General features: G+C 38.4%; 1 protein-coding gene across 1 annotated transcript in view; it reads right to left on the minus strand.

Annotated features, from left to right (window-relative positions):
- Positions 1–25,441, minus strand: part of DACH1 (dachshund family transcription factor 1) — a gene marked incomplete at its 5' end in the record, with an annotated part of 684,310 nt that overhangs the window by 72,966 nt on the left and 585,903 nt on the right. The window contains 4 exons of the mRNA XM_019523822.1: positions 6,471–6,539; positions 7,009–7,152; positions 11,604–11,751; positions 23,939–24,090. Of these exons, the coding sequence (XP_019379367.1) occupies positions 6,471–6,539; positions 7,009–7,152; positions 11,604–11,751; positions 23,939–24,090 (513 nt within the window). The remainder of the gene's footprint in view (positions 1–6,470; positions 6,540–7,008; positions 7,153–11,603; positions 11,752–23,938; positions 24,091–25,441) is intronic.

Genomic DNA, 25,441 nt, shown 5'->3' on the forward strand with positions numbered 1-25,441 from the left:
AAAGAACAACTTTTTTGCAACTATTTAGTTGGTCTAATAAAAAAATATCACCTCTACCCAAAGAGTTCATCTCCTTCCTGAGCACTTTAGACTCTAATGGTGAAACTATATAACTTATTATTGTATGAGACTTAGGTTTTATTATTATGAAATAAAGCATGAGTCCATATATTGAACAATCATGATAAAACAAAACATTAATAATTATTCATTCAGTGAGCATCATCTCTCCAGTACCTTGATTGAGGAAGAAAGCTGTGGAAAGAATAACACCTGATGATGTGAGCAAAGGACATGTCTTAATGAAATGATGTTATAACACAGTGTGTGTGGGAGGGGAGGAGGAAAGGAGGTGGGGCGCAACCTTTTTGGCAAACTTGCCACAAACTAAGCACTGCACCCTTTCCAAGTGCCACTCCAATCCCATTCCCATATCCCATCTAAGCTCTACTTTCTGCTCCCCTGACCCATCTGCCACTCTGCTTTCTACCCACAGCCCAATATGCTGCAGGCTGCAGACAGAGGTTGCCTGTACAGGTTGGTCACCTCTGTCATAATGTATATGCACTAGATGATTGAAGGTGTCATGAAAGGGCAATGCTTAACTCTAGCATTTCAAAACTTTGGAGAGCTTGACTTTTTCTACCTTTGAAATGTTCTTTTACGACTTTTTATGACATAGCCAATATTGTCGACCCGTAATCTAGCTAAGGGGGATGAGCAGGGCACTAGCCCCAGGTACTGATTTGGAGGGCCCACACAAAATAGCAACTGCTACTGCTGCTGGCAGTCGTGACCCACCCCTGCCACTGCCCAGGATGCAGAACTGCCCAGACAGATCTCCCCTGTAAAGCAGTGAGAAATGGTGCACTTGGTTGCCTGCCTGTAGTATATATAAGAGCCAAAGATGGGGATAATTTCTTTTAGGTTTCTTTCACTACTTTAAGTTGAATAGGTCTGTCAACTACACACCTTTCAAACACAAGTATTTTGTGACGGCTTACAACAAACTTAAATTATTCTACGTGTCTACTTGCCTAATAATCAGGGATCCTGGTTTTCTCTGTTAAAAAACAATCCCCAATTTTCAGATTAAAAAAAGTAACCCCAAATCCACATTTTTCCACAATTAAAATGAAACAGCACATATATATCTATATATTAGTGGTGTTTCATTTTAATCATGGAAAAATGTGGATTTGGGGTTACTTTCTTAATCTGAAAATTGGGTTGTTTTTTGTTACCAAAGAAAACCAGGATGCCTGCTAATAATAGTGTTTCAAACCAGCTAAGATAACAAAAATTCACACATTTTCAGTCAAGTGACGGAGGATTTATCTAAGCAATACCACTTAGTGCTAATGGCAGCTGCAAGCAGATCCCTTGCCCTAAATCTCTGCCCCGTACTTAAACAGCAAAATGCATATTAAGTACATACGATATGCAAAGTTAAATCCCAACTTCCTCACCACTTGGTAAGCACCCCCAGTAGCTAATTCTCTGAGTGACTAAGGCATATGCTAGGTTTCAGCTGCCTGCTCTCTTTCCACTTCTCACTAGTCTAGCTCTATGAGGGTGATAGACACTCTGTTTGATTCCCTGGAATGGAAAGAGGACCACTGAGAAGCTGCAGAGACAGAGCAGGATAGATGCTTCGAGTAAACCCAGCTCTCAATCCTAGCACAGGATAGCTTTCCTTCTGACATAAGAAGAGAGCATGAGTAGCAACCTCATGCCCACTCCCCCAACCTATGAAAATCAGACTGCAGATAAGTTGGAGAACTGGGTTAGAGAGAAAGGGGAAGGGAGAGAGCAGTTTGCTAGAACAAGCTAAAAAAAGCACAGGATCAATCTTCTGGGTGGTAGTGAAGGGACTTGAAGTGTTTGTTTGCATGGAGGTAAAACATTGTCCTGCTGGGACACAAAGAGGGCATAGCATTAGTTAGGTGCAAAACAAGGAAATGGAAAATGAAGTCTAGACTGGCGATCAGATGAGGACTTGGAGCATGTAAGGCATCAGGAGATGGATTAATGGAAGAAAGGTGTGACTGAAAAACTAAGAAGTGGGGAAAAAACTGAGGGTCAGCAGAGGCAGAGGAGGGATTTGGGGAATGGAGGAGAAGTTTGAAAAGCATTGGGAATTCAAAAACCTAAAACTTCATTGGTGAGCCTAGGGTCAGCAAGAAGAGGGACTGCTGCCAGAGTAGTAACTGTGCTGCCTTTGTGAGGCATGAAAGTCAGGCATAGGATGCATGGCATGTTGCAGCTAGAAGTGAAGTGTGGACTGGGAGAAAACGATAGACTGAATAGTCAGTAGAGAACCAGAAATGTATGGAGAATGCACAAAAAAAATGTCAGTTTTGGGGGTAGATGGAAAGAACAACATACAGGAAAGCTTTGGGTGAATGGACAAAAAATGGGCATAGTTTGGGAGTAGGAAGATAGAAAGAATTATTGCTGTGAGCAGAACAGAGAGATAATAGGAAGCAGATCAGAAAATGTGGATCCAGAATATTTACATAATGCACAATAGAAAGGGTGTGAAGAGGCTGTGTGTGAATGGGTTAGGAGCAGAGGAAAAACCTGTGTGATATAAAATAGAAAATGAGAAATTTATTGGTGAAGAGAGGGAGAAAAAATTACACACAGAAATGGAAGGTTATATGGAGAAAGAGACGAGCAGAGAGAGAAGAAAAACAAATGGAGAAAAGAGAAGGTTTTGTAAGGAAGGATAAAAAATAGGGAGCAGGTACCTGTAATTGTTGTATTGTTCAACAAAAGTCCTGATAGCAAAACAGTATATAAACGTCAAATATTTGTTTGTATGGTACCTTGTGGTGTGGGATGAGGGGTCTTGGGAGACCTGGCTGGGAGCTAGGCATGGGCACCTAAGGAACCTATAATATGTATGGAGAAGAGGATACTCTGCTTTATTATTTTTAAAACAGAACAAAAATAAAAACAAGAAATAATATTTTTAAACCAGTGTTCACACCAGTTGTTAAGAATGTTTTAATGTATTTTTGGGTTAGGAAAAGTATGAACATGTTGAGGCCCATGGATTTTAATATATCTTTATTGGTGTCTTAACTTTTAAGGATATCTCAGCAACCTGAAATCTAGCCAGCACTGAAAAATGAATTAAAAGGGCATTTCAAGAGCTGCTGATATTCTCTGCCAATTTTAATGGTGTATGCTCTTTTTTTCCCCAAATATCCTTTCCCCCCTATTTTAATAGCTTCTCACTAATAGCTTCTCACCCAGTTGTTGTATTAAAGACCCATATAAAGTCAAGTGTACAGTTGACTCAATGCAGCTTTAAATGCAATTTTTTATGTCAACAGCATTCTTTAACTAACACAATTATCCATCAACTTATTCTGGAATAGTTGATAATTTTGATAGTTGATACATCATTTGGGGTTTAAATTCTTGGCCTAAAATTATTTAAAATGAAGGCAATTATACTCAGTATTTCACAATTCATATTCTTTTTTCTTGTTTCTCCACCGAATCATGTCACTTCCCTGCCTTTGGCTTGCCTAACTATACACCTGCATAGCATATTCATTATCAAAATTTCAAAAGAGTAATGATTGCTGATAGAGACAACTGTACTATCCATGCACTAATAAGTGCATAGCCCAAAAGAATAAGATTTGCCCTAGTAAATGTATTACCATAATATTAAAAACCAAGACAATTCCGCAAATTTTCCACATACAAAAAACTAGAACTCTTGGTTCCAAAATGATACCTTCCAGTCGATCTAATAAAAGGTATCATTTTGGAACCAAGAGTTCTAGTTTTTTGCTTGTCTTTTTGTCTCAGACCAACATGGCTACCAAGTACACTCCTGGAGCAAATTTTCTAGTAACTAGCAATCTGAAAAAGTTGTTAACTCATTTTAATTCAGCCAGCATAGGTCAATCTTGGGAATAGGGAGCTAAAATTCTGGCAGGAATGCTGGTTGCTTTCTTATGAAGGTTTGTTTTTTGCTATCCAGACATGAAAACATCCAAGTCTGGCCAACTGATAAACCTTTCCTATTGTTCAGTTTTTAGATACTTAGGAGAGACTTGATAGAGTTTAACACCTAAAATTTCTGAAAATTCCATCTACACTGAGCATGCTCCATCTTGGGGGCTTCGGAGCCTAAGGATTTTTTCTCACAGTTGCTCTTCCCAGCAACTACAAGACACTGTAGGTGCTGACAGAAGTGTTGGTTTGTCACACAACTGGGCCCCTGAAGTGCTTAACAGCTGTGCCTTTACAGAAGTACACAGCTGCAGAGTGCTTTAACAGTGCCCGATCACGCAACAATCTGGAACCTCATTACATGAGACTTCAGATGAAGGCACTCCAAAGCAGAGTGCCTTTGTTAACTTGTGTCAGCGCTCACTGGAAGCAGGGCCAGGCTGACGAAGCCCAGCCCTGCCTCCAGTGCTGTCTGCAAAATGGGAGGGGGAGAAGGGAGGGTGGGGAGTTTCATTTGGGGTTTGCCCAGCCTGAGCTACAGGGTGGAGCAGATGGATTGGAGCCTTCCCACAGGCAGCTGGGGAGTTACAGCAGGGAGCGCGCATCTATCAGTGCCCCATGGTGCTGAGTTTCACAACTGTTCTCAACACATGTCCTGCTGAAATGTTAAGGAAGCATGGGCTTAACTTGGAATATTTTTGTCACACAGAAAAGGACCGTGCTCCAAGAATAAACCAGGAATGCATGGTTAATGAGCATATTTCCTCTAGGATTTTGGCCTCATATGCTACAGAAAGTGGAATGTGTGTAGTGAAAGTAGGTACATAAGGAATTGCTGGAGGAGAGAGTATCACTTCAATGGCTAAACAAAGATAAATGTTTCCCTAAAAGCTAGTAAGAATTATATCTTACTATAAAGTGCTAAAAGTTCAAGTAGCCTGAGAAACTAGAACCTAATCATCTCAAACTGGACTTCTAAAATCAGTCTATACTTTTGCTTTTAATCTTTTTGCCTCTTTTTCCCACCTCTAAAATGAGGACAGTACCAGCTCCTCACCTTATAAGACATGTTATGAGGAAAATTAATTTATGTATGTAAAGTGTTCAAATAAAGTTGGAATGAGTATGTTAGAAGATTGAATTTTTCTCCAGGGTAGGCCTTGAATAATATGCAATAGTGAAGAAGGTGTGAAGACATATTTGGGTAAAATACTGGATAACTGCTCATTAAGTGAGCACTGTCTATCCTAAATACTAAATAAGGCAAGGGTTTTAAGAAAAATATAATATGCAAATAAGAAGTGCAAAAATTATATACAAATAAAATAATAAAACACAAGATACATACATAGGGGCCAAATTAAATTTGCATGGGCAACTAATTCTGGCATTTCCTAAATTCTGAATGCTTGACTTTGCAACCATAGCTATCTTTAAATGTAGTTTTTTACATGTAATGTACATGTCCTTACATTCTGGTAAGGACTATTTGTCTTCTTTGTATTTATTTAGACAGGTTTAATAAGTTTGAAGCTTGTTGACTTTTGAATATATTGCCACTGCCTCTTTTGTGGTACGCCAGTAACAACTCTTTAGGAGTTGGGAAAAGCGATTAAATAACACACAAAAGATGTCAAATGATACCGTTAAGATGATTGACTTTAAAATGCAAAATAAAATCAATTGAGAGCGATTACTGGAGCTAATCATTTTAGGCTTGCCTTTGAAAAATGCATCTTCATTTACAATTGAAAACAAATGCTGTTTTTGCTGTTTAGTATTCATGTAGGTAGAGTTAGCCTGTTGACTAAAGAAGACATTATAACATAAATGCTATCTTCAAAATGTATTCTTTACTAATTTCCTGGTGTTTGTAATATATATATTTAGCTCCACGGAGGAAGTAATATGGCTCCCTTTAGTATTCCAAGTATAAATTTACTCAGCAGATTTGGTTTATTAAAATGTAAATAATGGGATATGGAACATTTGGCAAATGAAAAATCCAAGAGGGGTATAAACAGTTTTATTTATCGTTCATGTTTCAAGTCACTTATTGAAACACACCTTGCAGTAACAGCCACTGAGTATTAGCTATGAAGTTCTCATCATGGCTTGAATAGTATCTAACTGGTCAAGCTATTTGTATGGTTAATAGGTTCACAGTGTTTTAAATGTACCTCAGGAAACAACATCTTAGGTTACATTCAGAAAAAAGTACATTCAGTATGCCTATGATTCAGTTCCACATTGTTTCAAATTAATTATTCCTCTTTAATTGCTTTATATAAACAGAAATGACCTATTAATTTAAAGAAAATCTATCAGCACAGAATGAATTCTCTCTTATAAACAAGCAAGATGAACTTGACCTTGTTTGAACTTGTTTTGATGTGGCCCAGATGGTAGGCTACATGCTTGAATAGCAGGCTAGAGCTGAGGAAAAACTCATATAGCAAGATCTAGATTTATAGCTGTTTGCAAATTCCTACCTTGTATTGTCCTTTCAGCATCTGTTCTGCCCCCGCTGCGGTCAGCTTCTATCTCTGGGGTCAGAGAGTCTAGAAGCACAGAAAGGTAAGACTGACACATATTTCATTCAATTCTTATAGCCTTTTTTACAACCTGTTACTCCAATGCTGAATTACAATACAATCAACCTTTGTCACTTTTTAAAATGTTGAACAATGACTGGAGGCCAAGACAATCTTTTTTTGTAGACTATAGGAAGATTAATAAGCAATAGATTTTTAAGCCGGGGGGGGGGGGGGGGGGGGGGGGCGGGGAGTCTCCAAAAATTAACTTCTCAGGCCAATAATGTAAAGTTTTTCTAATTTCATTTGAATTAAATAATTTGTGCATATATTATATAAAATGGCATCACATTGAATTGAGACGTATCATCAAAAGGAGCAAAAAAAGAAAACTTATTTCTGCTACAGCAGAAAAACACTTTTCATCAATACAATCAACTCTGTCTGGCACTTAAACTTGGGGTTAACAACACACAAGCAAAAAGTGGCTTCTTACCATTTAGGACCCTGAGACTATCTGTTGAAGTTGCCTGTTTCAGTGTCTGTTCTGCTTGTTCCCGACGCTTAGTCTCAAATTCAAGTGCTTCCTGCAATTTCCTCTTTGCTTTCTTTTCTTTCTTTAACCTTTTCTGAATTATTGCTGGGAAAAAGAAAATCAGTATAGTCAAGTTTAGTTCTACTTATGGGTTTCTGAAATGATACATCTGCAATATTTCATATTCTCTGAATCACTGTCCATATGTAGTTATGACATGCTTCCACTGCATTGAGTTATTTTAACAATTATTCTATACTGTTAGAAGCTATATGTAATATTCAGGTACTGTTTAAATGATTCTCTGATAAATATAGGCAAAGATGTACGAAGTCCAAAATTCCACAACCATGGATCTGGTCATCAATTTTACCTTTTGCATTATCTCACATGAATATTCTCATTTCTTGCAGTTTTGTTTTCGGTTGTCTTACTCTTCCAGAAATAAGTCCACGTGAGCAGACAGCTGGTGCGTGCTCAGTGACAAGTTATCCTCTGCTTGCCTGTGTGTCTCTCTCCCACAAGGGGGAGTTGTAACTGTTTGCAGTATCCCTACTCCACCTGGGTGCTACACCTCAGGCCTGCTAAAGAGGAGGCTTAGAAAAGCAGATATGGGAACAGGAATTTGCAGTGTGATATCCTTTACTCTTCAGCCTAAGACACCAGCCTTTGTAGACTTTCTGCATTTTCAGCCATGTTGCTGCTGCCTTCCCCATTTTTCCTCATGGTGCCCAGTCTCCTTCCCAACTTACATTTCTTTAACCAAATCTTATTAGTTGTGCTCTTTTTTTATTGTGTCTCCTTTCCCCTCCACTGATTCCCTCACATTCTTTATCAAGCCAGAAGGAGGTGTATAACATAAAACTCTCTCTAAATCCTGCAATAAAGCTACCTGAACTTTGCAGCAACAACAGTGCTGGAGTACCTGTCAGACTAGACATCAGATTGCTGTCTAAAATGTATGGAAAAATATACAAACAAATTAGGTGTGCTATAAAATTAAATGTCCTGGTTCCAATCTAGCAAGCCTTCCATCTACACACAATGATCTGTTTTAACTAGAGTTCTGCTTGCAAAGAGCTTGCAGGACCAGGACAAAAATGGAGCACACAGGTGGCACTTATTTGGACAGAATTCAATATAAATCCTCATTTCTGTATGCTGTCAATGTGCTTCTCCAGACCTTATAGCCATAGATTGTATGACTTTTGTGTCACGGAGATTAGAGAGCCTTATTGCAGAATCTAGATCCCTGATGCAGTGATGTAGCATTTTAGGAGTAGCATTCTGGGATTCATATAGGGGTTTGGACCCTTGAGATCCCTTCCAATCCTATGATTCTGTGAAAGTAATGTGAACAGACCTTTGTAAATCATGGCAAGTCAAAGTAAACTGCTATAGAACATGTGAGCATGTTTCCCTCCCCCTGACCACGAGTTCCTTCCTCAGTTTTCCATAATTATTGTGCAAGTAACATGGGTCTTTCACACCTTCTTATTTCTGCCAATAACCCATTCTCTGTAAAGCCTACCACAATTCAAATGACCAAATAAGAAATGCTGTTGAAAAGTAAAAGCCATTTTTAAAGCCATATGCTAAGACCAAGGCATTCTTGGGGCAATCCAATGCATTTTGTGTCTGAACAATTCTCTCTGCATGGTACACAAGTTCTTTGGGCCTAAGACATGGATTCTTTCACTCTGCATAGTACCAACCACACTCTGTATTGGTATACACTATTGATGCATCAGTGAATTAGTAAATAAGAGTAAATTTATCATCTTCTACAAATTATAAACTAAATGCATCTTGAGTCACTTCAATGTTTTTCATGATAAGTACTTTGCTAGTGACTTTAATAAATGAGAAGCAAACATATGTTGCTTTTTGAATTAAAATGTCATCACGGCTGACACTTTGTAGATGTGACTATGGCAGTCAGAGACAGAATTAGCAAACCCTTATTGTGTAGCTGCCCACAAAAGAAATATTATCCTGCTTTTACTACCTGATCAGACACCAGTCACTAATTGGAAGACATGCATATTGGAAGGAAAAGGTACAGTAAATAAGATAAAGAAAAAAACACTGTTGTAGTAAATACAGTGACAGTTAACTGCTGTTGCCTAAAATGCCTGAAAAATTCAGATAAACATACACTAAACAAACAGAGATTTCTGCTGAATTTATATGACCTATTATGGGTAGCTATTTGGATTGGTTACCTAAAACTGGATTCATATAAAGGAATACAAGCTGTATGTGAAGAACATATGTTTATGTTCCAAGTTTTAAGTATATTGCTAGAATTCTCAAACATATTCATAGTGAGTCACATCCTGAGAATGATCTTATGGGCCTTCTCTCCCTTGCACTAATGCTTCCATTAATGTTTGTGCAGTGTCCTTTTGGAAATGATGATTGCTTCCATGGAAAATGATCATTAAAATAGCATGCAGGGATTTTTATATTCCCTTCTAGCAAGAAATGTGTTCTTAAAATAATCATACCTTTCCACTTTATTCTTTTCACCTCCTTGATTCTGTTTATCTTCAAGCACAGCCCATCACCTATCATCTTTTTATATAAAGATGGCCTCTAGGGGAGGCAACTGCCATCATTATTTTACTTTATCACATGTACCACTTAAGTGCCAAATCTCAAACCTCCTTGCTCTAACTGTCCTACCAGCTGTAATGTCATCACTAGTGGTACAAATCAGAAAGACACAATATGCAGTATTGATGATACAACAGCCAATTACCTCAGTATCCCACAGAAAAGCAGGGATTATCAAGTGATCCTTCTCAGTCTGTAATCTTAACCCCACTGCTGTACCTCAGTTTGCTTGTCTGTGAAACAGGCATACTACCCATTGTGTTGTGGGCATGTTGCGAAGCATAGAATTGTGCAGTACTGTAAAGAATACCTGAAATCCTCAAGGAAGTTGTTTATAAGGTATTATCGGTATAATCTTACCAAATTAAATAGGTCAGGTACAGTTTTAGTGAAGATTCAGTGAACAGCTGTGGGAATTATTAATAGTTATTAAGTTTAATGATTCATTCTCATCTGTTTAAAAGGTAGTGTGACAGTCATGTAGCTGTGGTGATCAAGAAATTATGTGAGAGGCAAGGATCTCTTAGGGTGATATCTTTTATTGGACCAACTATGTATTTGGGATGAAGTTAGACAAGTTTTTAAATCTCTTGCAGTTGAAAGCTGCTTTAACTATCCCAACTACACAGTTGGTCCAATAAAAGATATCAGCCTCAGAAATCCTTGCCTCTGTTTAAAAGGGAAATTTATAGTGTAACAGTCATGCCCTCTAGTGGGTAGAGGCATTAAATTAGGGTTATAGTGCTACTTAATAATGTAACCATACTCAGGATATAATACTACTGATTATGAATCCAAGCATCCTCAGTTCTACACAGACATTTCTTGCTTAGCTATTTTGTCAAACAATTAAACTACCCTAAGAACAGAATTATACATCTAGCATGCCAAAAATATAGATGACTTGTCATGATCCATGTTGAACATCCTGTGAGCACAAGAGGTTAACTGCCCCCTACAATGTAATTAAATAACAATGCAATGATAAATGCAGAAAAATAGAGTAGTAAACCTAGAAGAATACTCTCAAAATGCAAACAGTTCATGAAAAATATTTTTAAGTGCCTGACATTGATAGTTATTGTTTACAATGTCAAATAAAAGAGCTAAAATGAAATTGAAAAAAGCATCTGATGCATGCATATCCTTTATAGTGGTTTAAAGTCAACACCTGAATTGCTGTTCCTTTTACCCTAATTCAGATTCATAGCAAGCCCTTCTATGAACAAATAGGTAGCCTAGTATGGATAAACTAAAAGATTCACTATTCAATATTGTTATATCTTATTACCTCTGGGTTGCCCAAAATTGTGTATCTTATGAGATGCTTACAATATTAGATAGTTTAGTACTCATAAAGTTCAAATTGTTGTTGTTATGCTATAATAAAGAATTAACCAATAATATTATTAATATTAACTTGGACTTTATGAATGCTGAACTGTCTGATCTCCTAAACATTATTCCTATTGTTATTATCATCTAGTCACATAAAAACAAAAATAATGGTGCTAAAAATTGGTGATGATAAACAAAAATTAATAAAGGCTGAGTTTGGATTAACGGAATGCACCTCCTGCTAAAAGCCGAAATTGGTCAAAGTTTGGTTTTATATCCAACAACATGATTTCATAATTTTGAATGTGTTATGAATAAGTATATGACTGTCTTTACATCTTCATGACATGTTATGACAAAAGAGCTTCCAGCTAAAAGCTGAGAAAAGGGAAGGTCTGGGTTCAAATCCTGATCAGTTATTATGCAGGATCAGGCAAGCTACTAACTTCCTAAATTGCAGTCAGGGTGGCTATAAAATGAGGTAGAGAGAAGGGTTCTATTCAAAACCAGATGTTGCATCAGAAATGAGCTTTCCTGGGTAAATAAATTACAAAGAGGTTATGGGTGCTTACAAAAGAATCTAAGTGTTTGTGAAATACCTCTGTTCTTCTGTTCCACAGCCAACTGTTTTTCAAGAGTTTCCCTCAGTTCTCGTTCCCTGAACAACTCCATCTTCAGCTCTGTCTTTTCCAGTTGGACTTGTTTCTCTTGAGCTCTGGCATTGTCTATGGCAACCTTTAATAGGCCCTGTTCAAAAATAAAGTTGAACAGTGTAATGTTGGGGAATGTAAAACAGCTGACATAATAAATAACTGCTGTTGTTCTTCCTTGATTAGACATGTGAGATTTTACAAATGAAATAATCCTGTTACCAGGTCACTGTTACATGGGGTCACATATCAGCCTAATAAGCCTTCCTATTACCATTTTTTTATACTGAAAAACATTTTAACAGGTGGACAAGCTATCTGAAAAACACATAGGGTGAAGTTTTCAAAAAGAAAAACTTCACTCAGGCTTCATTTGTGCTTACAATGTATGCAAAAAGGTTGCAGGACTTCACCTATCTGAGACAGGAAAGCACAACAGTATCACCCTGTACAAATGAGGGCTTCTGCATCTAAGGAGGAAGTTTGTCCCCAAGTGAAAACAAGTGATGGTCTCAATATCGCCCATTTTTCAGTTTTCCAATGAAGGACAGCTTTAATTTTCATTGTGAGCTCCCTATGACCCTGGCTAGTGGGACAGCATTGTTGTTGTTCTTCTTCTAATTATTATTATTATTGGGTGCATACAGCCATTCACCACACCTGGTCTACATTCATGATACTTAAAGTCATATGAATGGAGACAGGGATTGGCCTGTACAAGCATTCACTGCCCCAGGAGCCACATGGGGAAACTGGTATAAATAATTTGGAGTGGGAAGAGACAGGATTGGGAGCAAGGGGAGTAGAAGGTCCACAGTGATGGTTGATGGGTCTGGTGGGAGGTTGGTGGGATTGGGGGGCTTGAGGGTCTTCAGGGGGGGCTGTCCACCTGGGGATGGGGACTTGGGAGCTAAAAATAGCCTGGTCATGGTTGAGGAGGTAGAAAGAACACAGATATGTTGAGGAGCTGGGCCTTCCCAGCCCCAGCCCCAGCACTGCACTCCAAATGTATGCAGGCATTCGAAAGATTGGGTTAATCCATTCCCAGTCTAAGTTAGTTTACCTCCTCAGGTGAACTAACTTAGATCTGGCCCACTATTTTTGGGGGGGATCTAAATCCGTGTGTACCAGATTGCAACTGCTGGGGCAGCCATGATGCCTCTCAGTGAAACTGCAACTCCTGTCTGGCTCATACTCTATGGCCTCTCTCTCTAGTTCACTCATCTGCCATGCCTTGATCTTACTATCAAACGGTGTTTAGGGAAGGCTACCAACAGGCCTCAGTGTGAGCCTCAAAACTACTAGTTTTCCCCTGGATCTCATTCCACTCCTCCATCCTAACAGGTCACTCCTGGCTTGACTAGGCCCCTTTAGGGCACCTGTAGCCTTAGGGGCAAATTGTATGGCTCCTTTCCCTCCCCTACACCATGCCCCAAGCCTCACAGGTGTTACAATAATGTTGTTGCCTCTGTTGGGGCCTCGGCTTCCCCAGCTTCCGTCCCTTTCAATCTCACCAGACCCCTTTGCCTAGGCCCACTATGTCAGGCCTGGCATGAAGGCACTAGCTTCACTCTAATCACTCTCTGGGTCCCTGGGCTTTTTCCACCAGGCCCCTAACCCACTAGGGCTCCTGGCCCCTATCTCGTTGTGCCCCTCCCAGACACTGAGCTCCTGGTCCCTGTCTCAGTGTGCACCTCTTGGGTAGTGAGTCTCTGTGACCCCACATCTTACTGTGTCCCTCTCAGGCAGTGGGTCCCTTCACCCTGCCCCCCATATCTATTTGGTAGCCTTATACTGGCCCTCACTGGGCTCAATAATAGCTCAGTCCTTGAGCCCAGCCCTGGCAAGGGCTCCAGGCACTTGTGTGCCTCACAGGCACTAATGGGACCTCCGAAACCACCCCTTATAGTCCCAGTCCAAACCACCAGTATAAACAGCAACATAAATATAAGTCCCTGGGCTATAACATAATAGTAACAATGAAAACAGCCCTCTTCCCCTTGAAGACGTAAAATCTTTACCCCTAATATAGCCTGCCTCCTTGCCAAGGTAACTTGTGAGCTCCTGGGGCCTCACTACTCCTGTAGGAAGCACACAGACAGTCAGGTATCCCTGGGTATCTCTCCTGGGCAGAAGCTGCTTCCCCCAGCAGCTTCCAGGGAAAGACTCCTCTGCCAGCCTCAACCTTGATCTTATATGATCCCAGGGTCTTGCCTACATCCAGTCAGCTGACTGTTTGCAGATGTCTGCTAACTGCCTCATTTGCTCTGTTGCCCTGGCAGCTGCTGCACCCTACCTGCCCTGCAGCACTCCCTGCCTGGGCTGCCTTTATCTTAAAGTAACAGAGAACCTGGGCTCTCTGTTACACCCTGTGAACATCTGCATAGAAGGACATTTAGATCAACCTAACCCAAGTTACACCAATCCAAATGTAATGGCTGTATGTACTCATTATTAGTGGTGGTGGCAGCATCATGTTTTTATTGTGTCCTTATAAACCACAAATGAGATCAGAGTCTCTTTCTAAACAGAACATAGACACATAGTCAAAAAGATTCCTAGCTCTAAAAAATCTTCTCCCTGCATTGAAGTTGCGACCCTATGGCAGAAGACAAACTACAAGTACTTCACCTTCTCTTGACAAAAAAGCAGGAAGGGATTCTCAATATCACATTCAATTTATGCTCAAGGAAATAGAAAGAACCCAAAATGGCCAATAGTCTGATAGGTATGCAGCTGGTATGTACCTGGTTAGGTACATGTAAGGGAATTTTGGTTCAAGGTCTCCTATGTCTGATGTGAAGTAGGGTCTTAAATTTGGATCTTCCATATGCCAAGGGACTAATTAGAAGATGGGTAATATGGAAGAAAGTCTCTGGTTGAAGCTGTTCTGCTCTGCATAAATAATTACACTTCAGTAGAACAGATTTCTGAATCTGACTTTCTCCATATCCCTGGTGAATGCTTTGACAACTGGGCTATAGAGTTAGTCCCTCCCTTTGTCCCAGTGAATATTTATAATTTATTTATACAAAGTGAAATAGCTCCACAAGACAAACTGAAAAATAAGGACACAGACAGACTTTAAGCTTGGTGGCTAAGCACTCACATGGGTTGAATGAGACCAAGAATCAAGTCCCTCCTGAAATAAATATTTAATTTGGAATATAAAGTCTGAAAACAACTATGACAGGACAGCTTGAAGGAAATGGCCCCAAAATAGTCAGTATCCTGGGTGCTCAAGACAGTATCTGGGGTGCTCAGTTACATGAAAAAGTTTAGATTCAAATTCTTGCTTCTAATCTGGCAGCATGAAGAATTGAGACAATATTATGCTCTTGGTAAAGTGTCCTGCCACCATGTTACTATATATTCTGAGATGTAGGGTGATCTCTTTCCAGCCCTGATTTCCAATGGAGAACTGTTAATGTCTTAATGAGTTACTGAAAAAAGAATGAAATATTGGAAATATTTGCAGAAAGGGAAAACGGGTGCCCACCAAGTTCTCCTCGTCATGTCTCTTCTTCTAGCATTACTGTTTTCAAGGTCTACCAAACCACGTCCTCCAGACTCCTTATTAAGAATCCTTTTAAGAATTTTAACCATCTTCTTAGTGGTTTTCATTCCTTTTCATACTCAACATTTTGCTTCAATCTTCTCTAATTCAGGGTTCTATCCTTCACAATGCTAGCACACTCAAAGCAAAGGGAGTGATCCTTCTGCTGTATTTAGGACTGGTGAAGCACCACCTGGAGTACTGATGTGTAATGTTGGGCACTGCACTTCAAGTAAGACATGGAAATACTAGAAAGAGTACAGAAGAAAACAACAAAAATGATTTGAGGTCACAACATGGTTGGAAGAACTGGGATTATTTAGTCTGAGAAATGGAGGACGGAAGATGGGACAACTCTCTTCAGATACCTGAAGGCTGCTTATAAAGAAGATGGCGATGAACTATTCTCCGTATCTGTAGGGGAATGGACAAGAAAATTGCAATGATGAAAATTTAGGTTGGCTATGATGAAGGACTTTCTAAATATGAAAGTGATTAAGCACTGAAATAGGTTATCTAGAGGGGTTCTGGAATCTCATACTTTCAAAGATTTTAAAAGCAGGTTGGACACAATTGTCTGGAATAGTTTAGAAAGGGATGATCCTGTTTTGAGCAGAAGCTGGACTTGAGTAACTGAAGTCCCTTTCATCCATATTTTTCTACAATTCTGTATTTCATAAAAATAGTTTAAAAGTTGTGATAATCCTCATGAAAAGACAGAAAAACTGTTTAAAATATTTATAAAGAAAGTCATGTTTCCATTATGAAACCTCAACAGAATTTTATGGGGCTAAACAAAATCATACATACATGTTCAGAACCAAGAACAACTTAAAATAAAAAAAATCCTTTTGCAGAGTATTTTTAAGTTTTAATGAAAATCTGTACTTTTTCCAATATTTTTTCTTAAAATAAATCTATTTATTTAGATCCTCACAATCATTTTTCATATACAGGACACTTCTGAACTAACAACTATTTTAAAACAGTGGACAAAAATGTGTGTTTTACTTCTATTATGTTATCCTCTTCTGATACTGCTCAACTTCAAGAAGATTCTAATCTCCTCCCTTTTTTCTCTGACCAGAGTATGTGGATAACCCAAATCACTCATAATCCAAATCAGGAAAAGCCATATAAAAAGCCTCCCTGATGTAAAATAAATTAGCCCAGAATTTCTAAGCTGCAAACTACCCTCCCCCGCATTCTGACAATCCATCTTGTTTAACAATAAAATCGAGCTGCTAAGGCAACTGCCATCTTTACTCAATTCAGCAACATTCATGTACATGTTTCTTCTTCATCAGGAACAAACAATTAGTAACAAATGAAAGAGATCATTACATCAAGTGCCCTTTTAGATCACCCCAATTAAAACTTTAGTTTAGCTGTATTTTAATTCTAAGATACCAAATTCTAATTTTCTGCTCTGATTGCTCTTGTTGACTTATCTTTGAAAGATGTACTCTCAGTGCAAAGCCTAGAGATTATTTAGCAAGACGCCAATGTTGGCACCACTTAATGTGTTGATTGGTTGTATTATCAGTAGCAGTTTAAAATAAATTACTATTAAACTATTATTGTCCTTGGCTGACAAAACACAATATTTTGGTGTTCTTTAAATATGAAACAATCATTATGAATAAAAATGGAAAAAAGACTGAACTGCACCACCAATGTGTGTAATTTTATATTAGGAACCTCTGCAAAGTATGAAGTTGCTAAAAACATATTAAATTTCTATTGAATTTCTACACCATACCTCCTCCCCCAACCCTTCCTTTTTTTATACTTGCTCCTAACATCACTAATGGTAATACATTACCTATTGCTGCTGATTATGTCTGAAAAATATTAGCTTTTTGGAGCCAAGACCCACTAGGGACTACTTATAAGCTATACAAAATTAAGTTTCATTTTTAGAAGTTAAATCAGTGCACATCAGTAGGCGTCCAATGTGGGAAAAAAATCTGCAGCAGAGCCAAACTGATGTATATGTAAAAGTGCTGCTGCTGCCAATGACAGCTCTAATGCAAAAATACTGGAAACATTCAATATCTGCCTTCAATACAGCAGGGGGCTGGGAAAAAACAACTAAAGAGTCAGCATTTAAAAATCATCAGTACACCTCAGAACAAGCAGCAATAATAGTCATTCCAAGTTGTGTGAAATTCTATGAATTCTACTAGTAGATCATCTGCAAAAGATTACACAAAATAGAGTATGTCCAACTTGTATTTGCTATGGCTAATCCTCTAAACTGATATTAAATCAATATGCTGCCAATGACAATGAAAATCAGTGCAACAGAGGACATTAACAAAAAGAAATATTTCCCTGTAGGGAAGGTCAGTTTTTGTGGAGGCTGAATAATAATAATTGTAGTAAACCTGCTCAGGATCCAGATCTGTTTGTAATACAGTATAGTTCTCTCTATGATAAACTAGGGCCAGGCTTTCAGGGCAAAATGTAATTCTCCCCCTTTATACTACTATTAACAATATTTTCTAACTTACATTTAATGCTAAAATGTTAAATATTCACACAGAAGCTCCTTTTTCCTTAAATATTTATTTATTTATTTCCAGTTATAAATTCTTCAAGAGAAATTTTCTTACAAAAGGATTATTTTTTCCTTCTCATATTACCATAACTCAAGTAATTTGAGTACAGGGCAGACTATAGATCCCATTGGAAATTAGACTAACATTACACTTGGCCACAAGGCCAGGATCGTCCTTTATTATTTTTAGAAAGTACCAAGGCTGAAACTGACAAAAATAAATTATATGACTCTTCAAAGTATATATTTAAAGTATATATTTTTGGTAGAAAGTGGAAAATACAAGGAAGTTCCTTTTCTCTATAGTCAGGCCTACTGCATGTTCTATGGACCAGAACCTTCTAAGGAATAAATATGAAGCAATTACACTAGAATACAATTAAGACAGTTTACTAGATGATAGAAAATATAAAGAATAGAGTGCATGCTTTAGCTTAACTTGTGCCATTGAGAAGAAGGCTGTATGTGCCCCTGTGGCATTTACTGAGTTGCTTTACAGCAGCTGAAGCTCGGTGAACCTATAGAATTCACTTAAAGATTTTTGTTCCTTCTTAGTTTACAAATTCTTTGACTTTACAAGTTTATTCATTATTAAAAAAATTATCCAATGAATGATTTACAAAATGTATATCGACCTGTAGATTGCTGGCTAACTCTTGTCCACAGCTAATGTTTTGAATATGCTGTTCATAATTGATTATTCCCTCTGTTGAATAAGTAACCCAAGAAACATTGGGTTTCTGTATTCTTCCAACAGATGACTCTTGAAAGAGCTTTTTTTAATACCTCCAGTATGAATACATCGGCAAATGCACACTTGCACAGGTATATGTGATATTCCCTTCCCATTAACATCCTTATGAAACCAGAAAAGAAAGAAACCCTTACTCGCCTGAATTAAACCACAGGGCAAACACTGCTGAAGCAAAGCTGCAGATTTTGTTTGTGCTAATACCTGCAAGTATTTTTCTGTAGTATTCATTCGTATCTAAGTGCAGTGCAAAAAACTTCCAACTCTACAATTAGTCATCTTTTTTTTCTTTATTTTAAAATAATCTTATTTGTAAACTTCTTGTGGATTGCTCTTTTAATTAGGATGGCATGCTTAAAAAATGTGCTCATATTTAAAAGGGATCAGTAACAAAATAGTACAATGCCAACAGTCGCAATAAGATTCTAAATATGAGGGTGCCATTTATTGGGCTAAAGACATAAATGACACATAAACCAGTATAAGAGACTGGACACTGCTTCAAATATGTAACACAACAAAAGTTCAGTGTATATAAACTGCTTTCAAAATTACCAAAATGAGTTTAAGATGAACCCGAATGGATGTAATATTAGACTTTACTGATTTAGGTTAAACCAGTTTATTGAAACCTGTCCCAGATTACCTCCAGATTTAAGTTAACTCACAGTCTCCCAGCATGCCAGGATGCTGCAGGGTGGGTGGGAGGGCTAGACTTGGCCCAAGCTGTCTGCTCCAGCCAAGTAGGGAGGCAGGCTTAAGCATTCCCCGGCTTCTGGCCTGGGCCACAGCAGACATGTGACTGCATTTCCAGAATTAAAAGTGAATTTCTGTTCACTTGTTTATCAGTTCTATCTGTGCAGCTTAGATTAACCTGTGAAGACTGAATCGTTTCAGCCTTGGGCTTTTTTACTATTTGTCCTTAGCCTTGATGTTAATGGTAGAGAGACAGGCTGCACAATAAGGTCCTAAAACTTAAAGTTGCTTTACTGCTACCACAGAATATTGCAATGAGCCATTAATGTACTATATTTCAGGGCAGTGATTCTGAACCAGGGTGCTACAGTACTTGAGAGTGCCTTGAGATACTCTCAAGTGTGCTGTGAGGTGCCACACAATGTTAACAGTGTTAGGTTTACAAACATGGTTCACAAAATAAATCCAGAGATTTCAAAAAGAAATCCATAGTTTTTGGTCCTTCTGAGTTCTTTGCAAAAGAAGAACTGCTTTACTTTTATTTTGTAGGCAAAAAAGAGGGAAAACTAAGAGCTAGCATGTTCCAATAGGTGCCTTGAGTCTATTGAGGGTTAGCTTGAGTCTAAAAAGTTTAAGAATCACTGCTTTAAGATAATACTGTAGTAGCCAATGGCTCAATGGCAGAATACTATAGTATTTTATGGAGAAGAAAAAAAGTTATATACATGGAGAAAAGGACCCACATCACTTAACTGCACCTGTTTAGCAAAAAATACTCTCAAGTCCCTTTTCATTATTAAGTCCCTGTACCCCTGCCCAAATAGAAGCAGCTCTTCCTTGGTCAGGCTCCTTTACCTATGTGTCTCCGCAGTGCCTAGAACAAAGTGATATTTTATTATTTATTTTATGAGCGATAGTTATTATTTGCATTATCACACTGCTGTGTCAGAATTATGACTCAACTGTTCTCATTGCTATATGAACACATGCAAACTTATCATACATACACCTAATGAGAAAATTGTAACTTTGTTAACTACTTTACAGATACAAAATAAAAAATCAATATAAAACTAACCATTTTATTTTTGCTTCCATAAGTGCTTTGAAAGAACTAACAAAAATAAACCCTAGACTTATAAAGAAAGAAACCACACTGCAGGCTAAGAAAAACAGGAAAAAAGTCTACAAATTTCAGCAGTTGCTTTGATAAGCAGGCCTACCTTGCACTGCTTTACAACTGGAACTATACCACTTCGCAATAGCTGAGACTTTAACCCTATCTCTTTAAACATAATATTAAAGACCTGAGTTTATTTTCAAAATGTTTAAGTCCCTTCCTCAAGTATATGAAGTACAGTAATCACTAGGCAAGCAGATTTGCCACTACTGTGTATAGGGTTGTTTGCTAAGCATGGGTTTTAAGCAGAAATAAATTATTGACAGTGGTTTTCAAAAAAAGAAAATCAGCTTTTCTACACAGGTAGCAAGATGATTAGTTTTTAAATGATACCCTAATAGCGTGTTTGCACAGGGTAGACAGGGAAGAAACTTCTTGGAGGAAAGTATATTGCTTGGAAAGCATCCTTTACCACTGGGTGCATGTGAGAGATTTCCTCTCATTCATGGAAACTATCAGCACTGATCAAATCCAGAAGTCTTGTCCAGCTTGGTTAAGCTGATAGGCTGTCTGCATAATATGGGAACTCAAAGTAAAAAGCAGGAAAGCAGTACACTACAATTAGAAAAGACACGAACATTTGTATGTGTATTATGGCCTTTTATTTTTAACCAGTTCACCAAAGGTGAGAACAGGAATAGATGCCTAGGGGAGTTGTGGACTCTCCATCACTGGAGGTGTTCAAGAGGAGGCTGGACAACCACTGGTTAGGGATGATCTAGGTGTAGCGATGCCTATGTTTTATCGTGGGTAGTTCCCAGGCTACTGGCCTTTGCTGGTTGCCCAATCTCTCACTTGATGCCATGTGTGCCATGGTGTTTTTAAGCCTTCTTCAGAGGCATTGTGTGCGGGCTGCATCCAAGGCTGGGGGTTTTGACTGGGCTGCGTCAATGCTCCTGCTGGGACCAAAGCCGGAGGTTCCTGTGTAGAGGGTCTTGCCTCTGCATTCAGAGTCAGACCCATTGCCATATTTGGGGTTGGGAAGGAATTTTACTCCATGATCAGATTGGCATGGACTATGTGGGGGTTTGCCTTCCTCTGTAGCAGGGGGCATGGCCCTCTACCTGGGAACTCTTGAGCATATATTGACAACATTTTATAGAAGCAGGACATTGGCTGCTGTGGTCCCCCTGTTTTCCTGTGGCAGGTTAGGGCATTAGGTCTGTGCTGTGTCAGGGTTAAGGGTAGTCTTATGTAGCGTTTAGATTATGGATTTTATAGGATGATTTGAATAGGGCTGATCTTGCCTTAGGCAGGGAGTTGGACTAGATGACCTCTGGAGGTCCCTTCCAGCCCAATTTCTCTATGAAAGGTAACATTAAAAAAAAGCAAAATAATCTGAAGCCCACATTTTCTGAAAGAGGAATCTGAATGCAGTATCAGCAAATTAATCTATACTCATTTATCTTGCAGTAGTGCAACACTCTCATATTCAATCACAAGATTAGCTAACTTGTTGATGCGAAATGCTTTGCTCATTAGTTTGCTGTCCAATGATATCAAGTACACACATTTGTCAAAAAAAGTTAAAATTTTACAAGACACTCGAGCTTATGCTCTACTGTGCACTCATATAAATATAGTTCAGTGATTACTGCTTATCTTTTTATGAAACAAAAATCGTGTTGTTTTTATTCTTGCAGCTTTGTTTGAGAGTTTTTCTCTTATTGAAACATCTGCTCTTCTGGTTTGCACTGTCAGATGTAGGAGACTCCCAAGCCATAAATACTGTGAGTCATACTGAATATTCAAGTAAACCATGGGCAAATAACAACATTTAGCTCTTATATATAAGGCCTTTTCTCCATTAAGCTCAAAGCACTTTACAAAGAAGTATCATTGTCCCCATATTGCAGGTTGAAACACAGAGGCACACTTATGAAATGATTTGACCAGGGTCACACAACACGACATATGCACTATTGGAAAGAATCCAGGTCTCTTGACACCTATTTCTTAATCCTGTCGCTGGATAATGATACTCCATATACGTAGGTGCACAGGCACTTCAGTGCTTTCCTTTGTACATAGTACAAGTAGCTAGACTATGAGGTCTGGGCTCTGTGGAGGATGGCGCAGCAGACATCCCTCTCCCAAACACTGTGGAATAGCAGTGGAGCTGCCACAGCCTCTTCTTTACACTGGAGTAAAGTTTTGGATATGCATATACCAGAACAGAACTGGAGGAAAGGAACCAAATAGTTGTGTCTGGCTGAGACATTGCCTGGCTTTGTCTTTATTTCCACTGATCAGTTGCATGTCAATGCACAGGAAGTGGGCTGCTCCAAAACTGACTATGCTCACTAATGATTCCTTGATTCTTGGGTCCTCTAAATAGTGAAAATGGACCCTAATTTTTCCCTTTCTGTTGCAAATCAGTGTTTCTACCTGGTACTATTTAGCCATACCTGTGTGTTATACATAACTATCCACTCACCTCCAAATGCAAGGCTCACATGAAGATATTGATACTGAAGCAGTGTTAAGATTCAGAGTTTTAATCTGATTACCTGCCCCTCCCTGAGTTGTTTACAGGTAGAACAGAAACTAAGATAACCCTGGCTAGTAAGCTGTTGCATTAACAGATTGACTCCCTAAATTCCTTTATTTCAAAAGGCAAGCCAAACCATATTTCATTAACTTAAATAAAATGCCTATTATAATGTATTTCCTCTGTGTTTGCTGTAGAAGGGTTTTTGTAGGAAAAATGTGGTGAAAGACTATGTTTGGAAGTTAATAGTTGCCGATGCAAGCACAGCTAGAGTGAGTATGATATTGCTAAACTTTTCTGCACTACCATTTTGCTGCAGCATGAAACATATAGCCATATGGTTGTACAAATTCCATCTGTTGACCACATGATCACTGCATGTGTGGGCAAAAAATTCTTGTCTCTAATCACAAACACAACTATCTTGGCTCCATGCTACATGCAAGTGTAAATTTTGAATAATGTTTGAGTCAGACTGTACTGTACACACAATAGACATCCTGACTACTAAATAGGAAATCTGCAGAAAATTGAGTAATACTCTTTGAAGTCTATTCTTTGAAGATAGTGCTTTAACTGAAATAAGCTTATTTGTAAAATAAATGCTTTTTGTGAATGCCTTTTACATTAGACATTTTTTAAACAACTTAACATGTCATTTCCACCTTGGCACTCCAGGACTTTAAAGTAACTATTTATTAAGGAAATGTTTCTCTGTTAAGTAAATGAGATAAACCTAAGCAGTAATATACATTTCATTGGCCTGTAATAAAAAGAGCATTTAAGACAAATGATTTTAAGCATACAAATGCCACTTTCATCTACATCTCTGCTGTGGTTTAATATAAAATCTGTATTTTGTTGTACTGTAGCTGACGATTTCTAAACTCATTTGATTGTTGTGGTTCCTTTAATACCTAAATTACTACAAAGTTTCTGTAAATTAGTTGATTCAAATATGAATTGATTAAGCTAGAATGGTTGTATTAATTTAGACAAATCTGCCACTAGTTTTGTCCCTTTAAACTGATCTACAGAAAGGCCTACCTGGATGTTAGTCAGAAGGGTCTCTATGGAGGACAATCCATCAGGGAATAGAAAAGGAGATGGAAAACCTGGTGGTAGTGGTTGCCCATGCCCAGTTAGAGAAAGTTTGTCAAGGCTGTCTCTTGCGGTTGGTGTGGAGAGCGGGGTCTCATCTGTATGTGATTGAAACAAAAATATAGAACAAGTTACGCTTGTCTGTTTTTATTAGACCTCAGTAATGGCTTCCCTAGTGGTTTCCAGAACATTTATTGCAAATTGGTTCCTGCTATCAGGAGAAAATGCTTTCTGCTGAATTTTCTTTAATGAAAAAGCTGTGGAGATACAACAAGATAACATTAATGAGTAACTTTATAAGCCTTTTAAATGCAGTCTCTAATGAGACTGAGTTTACAGTGCCATAGAATCTTTTTAAAACAAATATTATCTCACATATACTTGTGATAATATATTCAGGCTGACTTTATGGGCACCTTCCCAATTATCTCATTTTAGTTTGTGTTCTATTTGGATTGACAATAGAATATTTTCTAGCACGACATATATTTTATATAGAGTAGTATTTGCATTGAAGGCTTCCCACACCGTTAACCCTTCACAGCTCCTGATGAATTCATATATTCACTGAAGATACAAAAAAAGGGCAAAACTACATTGGTTCATTGCTTTTCTCTAACAGAGAAATAATACCTGGTTCTTGCAGATCAGGTATGTTTTAACAATAACTGAAATTAAAAGTATGGTTAGAACCACGAGCCTATTCTTTTAAACATGGATCTTTTAACAATTAATGCTAAATTCCTATGTAGAATCTTTATAACTATCAGAACTGATCATTTGTGACATCACAATGGGAAAAAAACTCTCACTAGTAGAAAAATTAAAGAGTAAAGTTTCAGTCATAATTTATGAGATTATAAAGTAACATATGTAAAGCAAGAAAAAAAAAAACAAAAACAAAAATACTGACCCAGACACTCCCACAGTCAAATATGCTTTTATAATTTAAAATAATGTAAAGATTGGTGTTGATGAATTACAAAAGTTTGGGTCAATTTCATTATTCCAGACATTAATTTGGCTTCTCTATGAGAAAAAACATCTCTACAAATTGCTCTTCTTTAAGGTTACCATATGACTGGGTTTTCCCAGACATGTCCTCTTTTTTGATCCCCTGTCCTCTGTCTGGGTGGGTTTTTAAAATGCAAGCACATGTTCACGTTTTTGCTCTGCTTTTTCCCGGGACTTCCAGCTTGGCTGCTTGGGGCTGGGAGCACCAGAGGAATGTGATTGGCTGTCGGGGGATCATGTGCTCTGCACACGGCCCCCAGCAGCTGCTTGCAGGTAGGAGAGAGCAGCAGAGCGGCTGCATGTGCTTTGGAGCTGTGTGGACAGCAGGGCTGGGAGGGGGCAGGGGGTCATGAGTGAAGGGCACTGGCAGGGCAGGGCACTGTAGGTTAGGAGGGAGAGGAACTGGCAGGGCTGGGGGGCTGTAGCTTAGGAGTG

Source organism: Gavialis gangeticus, unplaced genomic scaffold (assembly GCF_001723915.1).
Source record: "Gavialis gangeticus isolate Ggan-Ray unplaced genomic scaffold, GavGan_comp1, whole genome shotgun sequence".
In the NCBI taxonomy this organism is placed as follows: domain Eukaryota; kingdom Metazoa; phylum Chordata; order Crocodylia; family Gavialidae; genus Gavialis; species Gavialis gangeticus.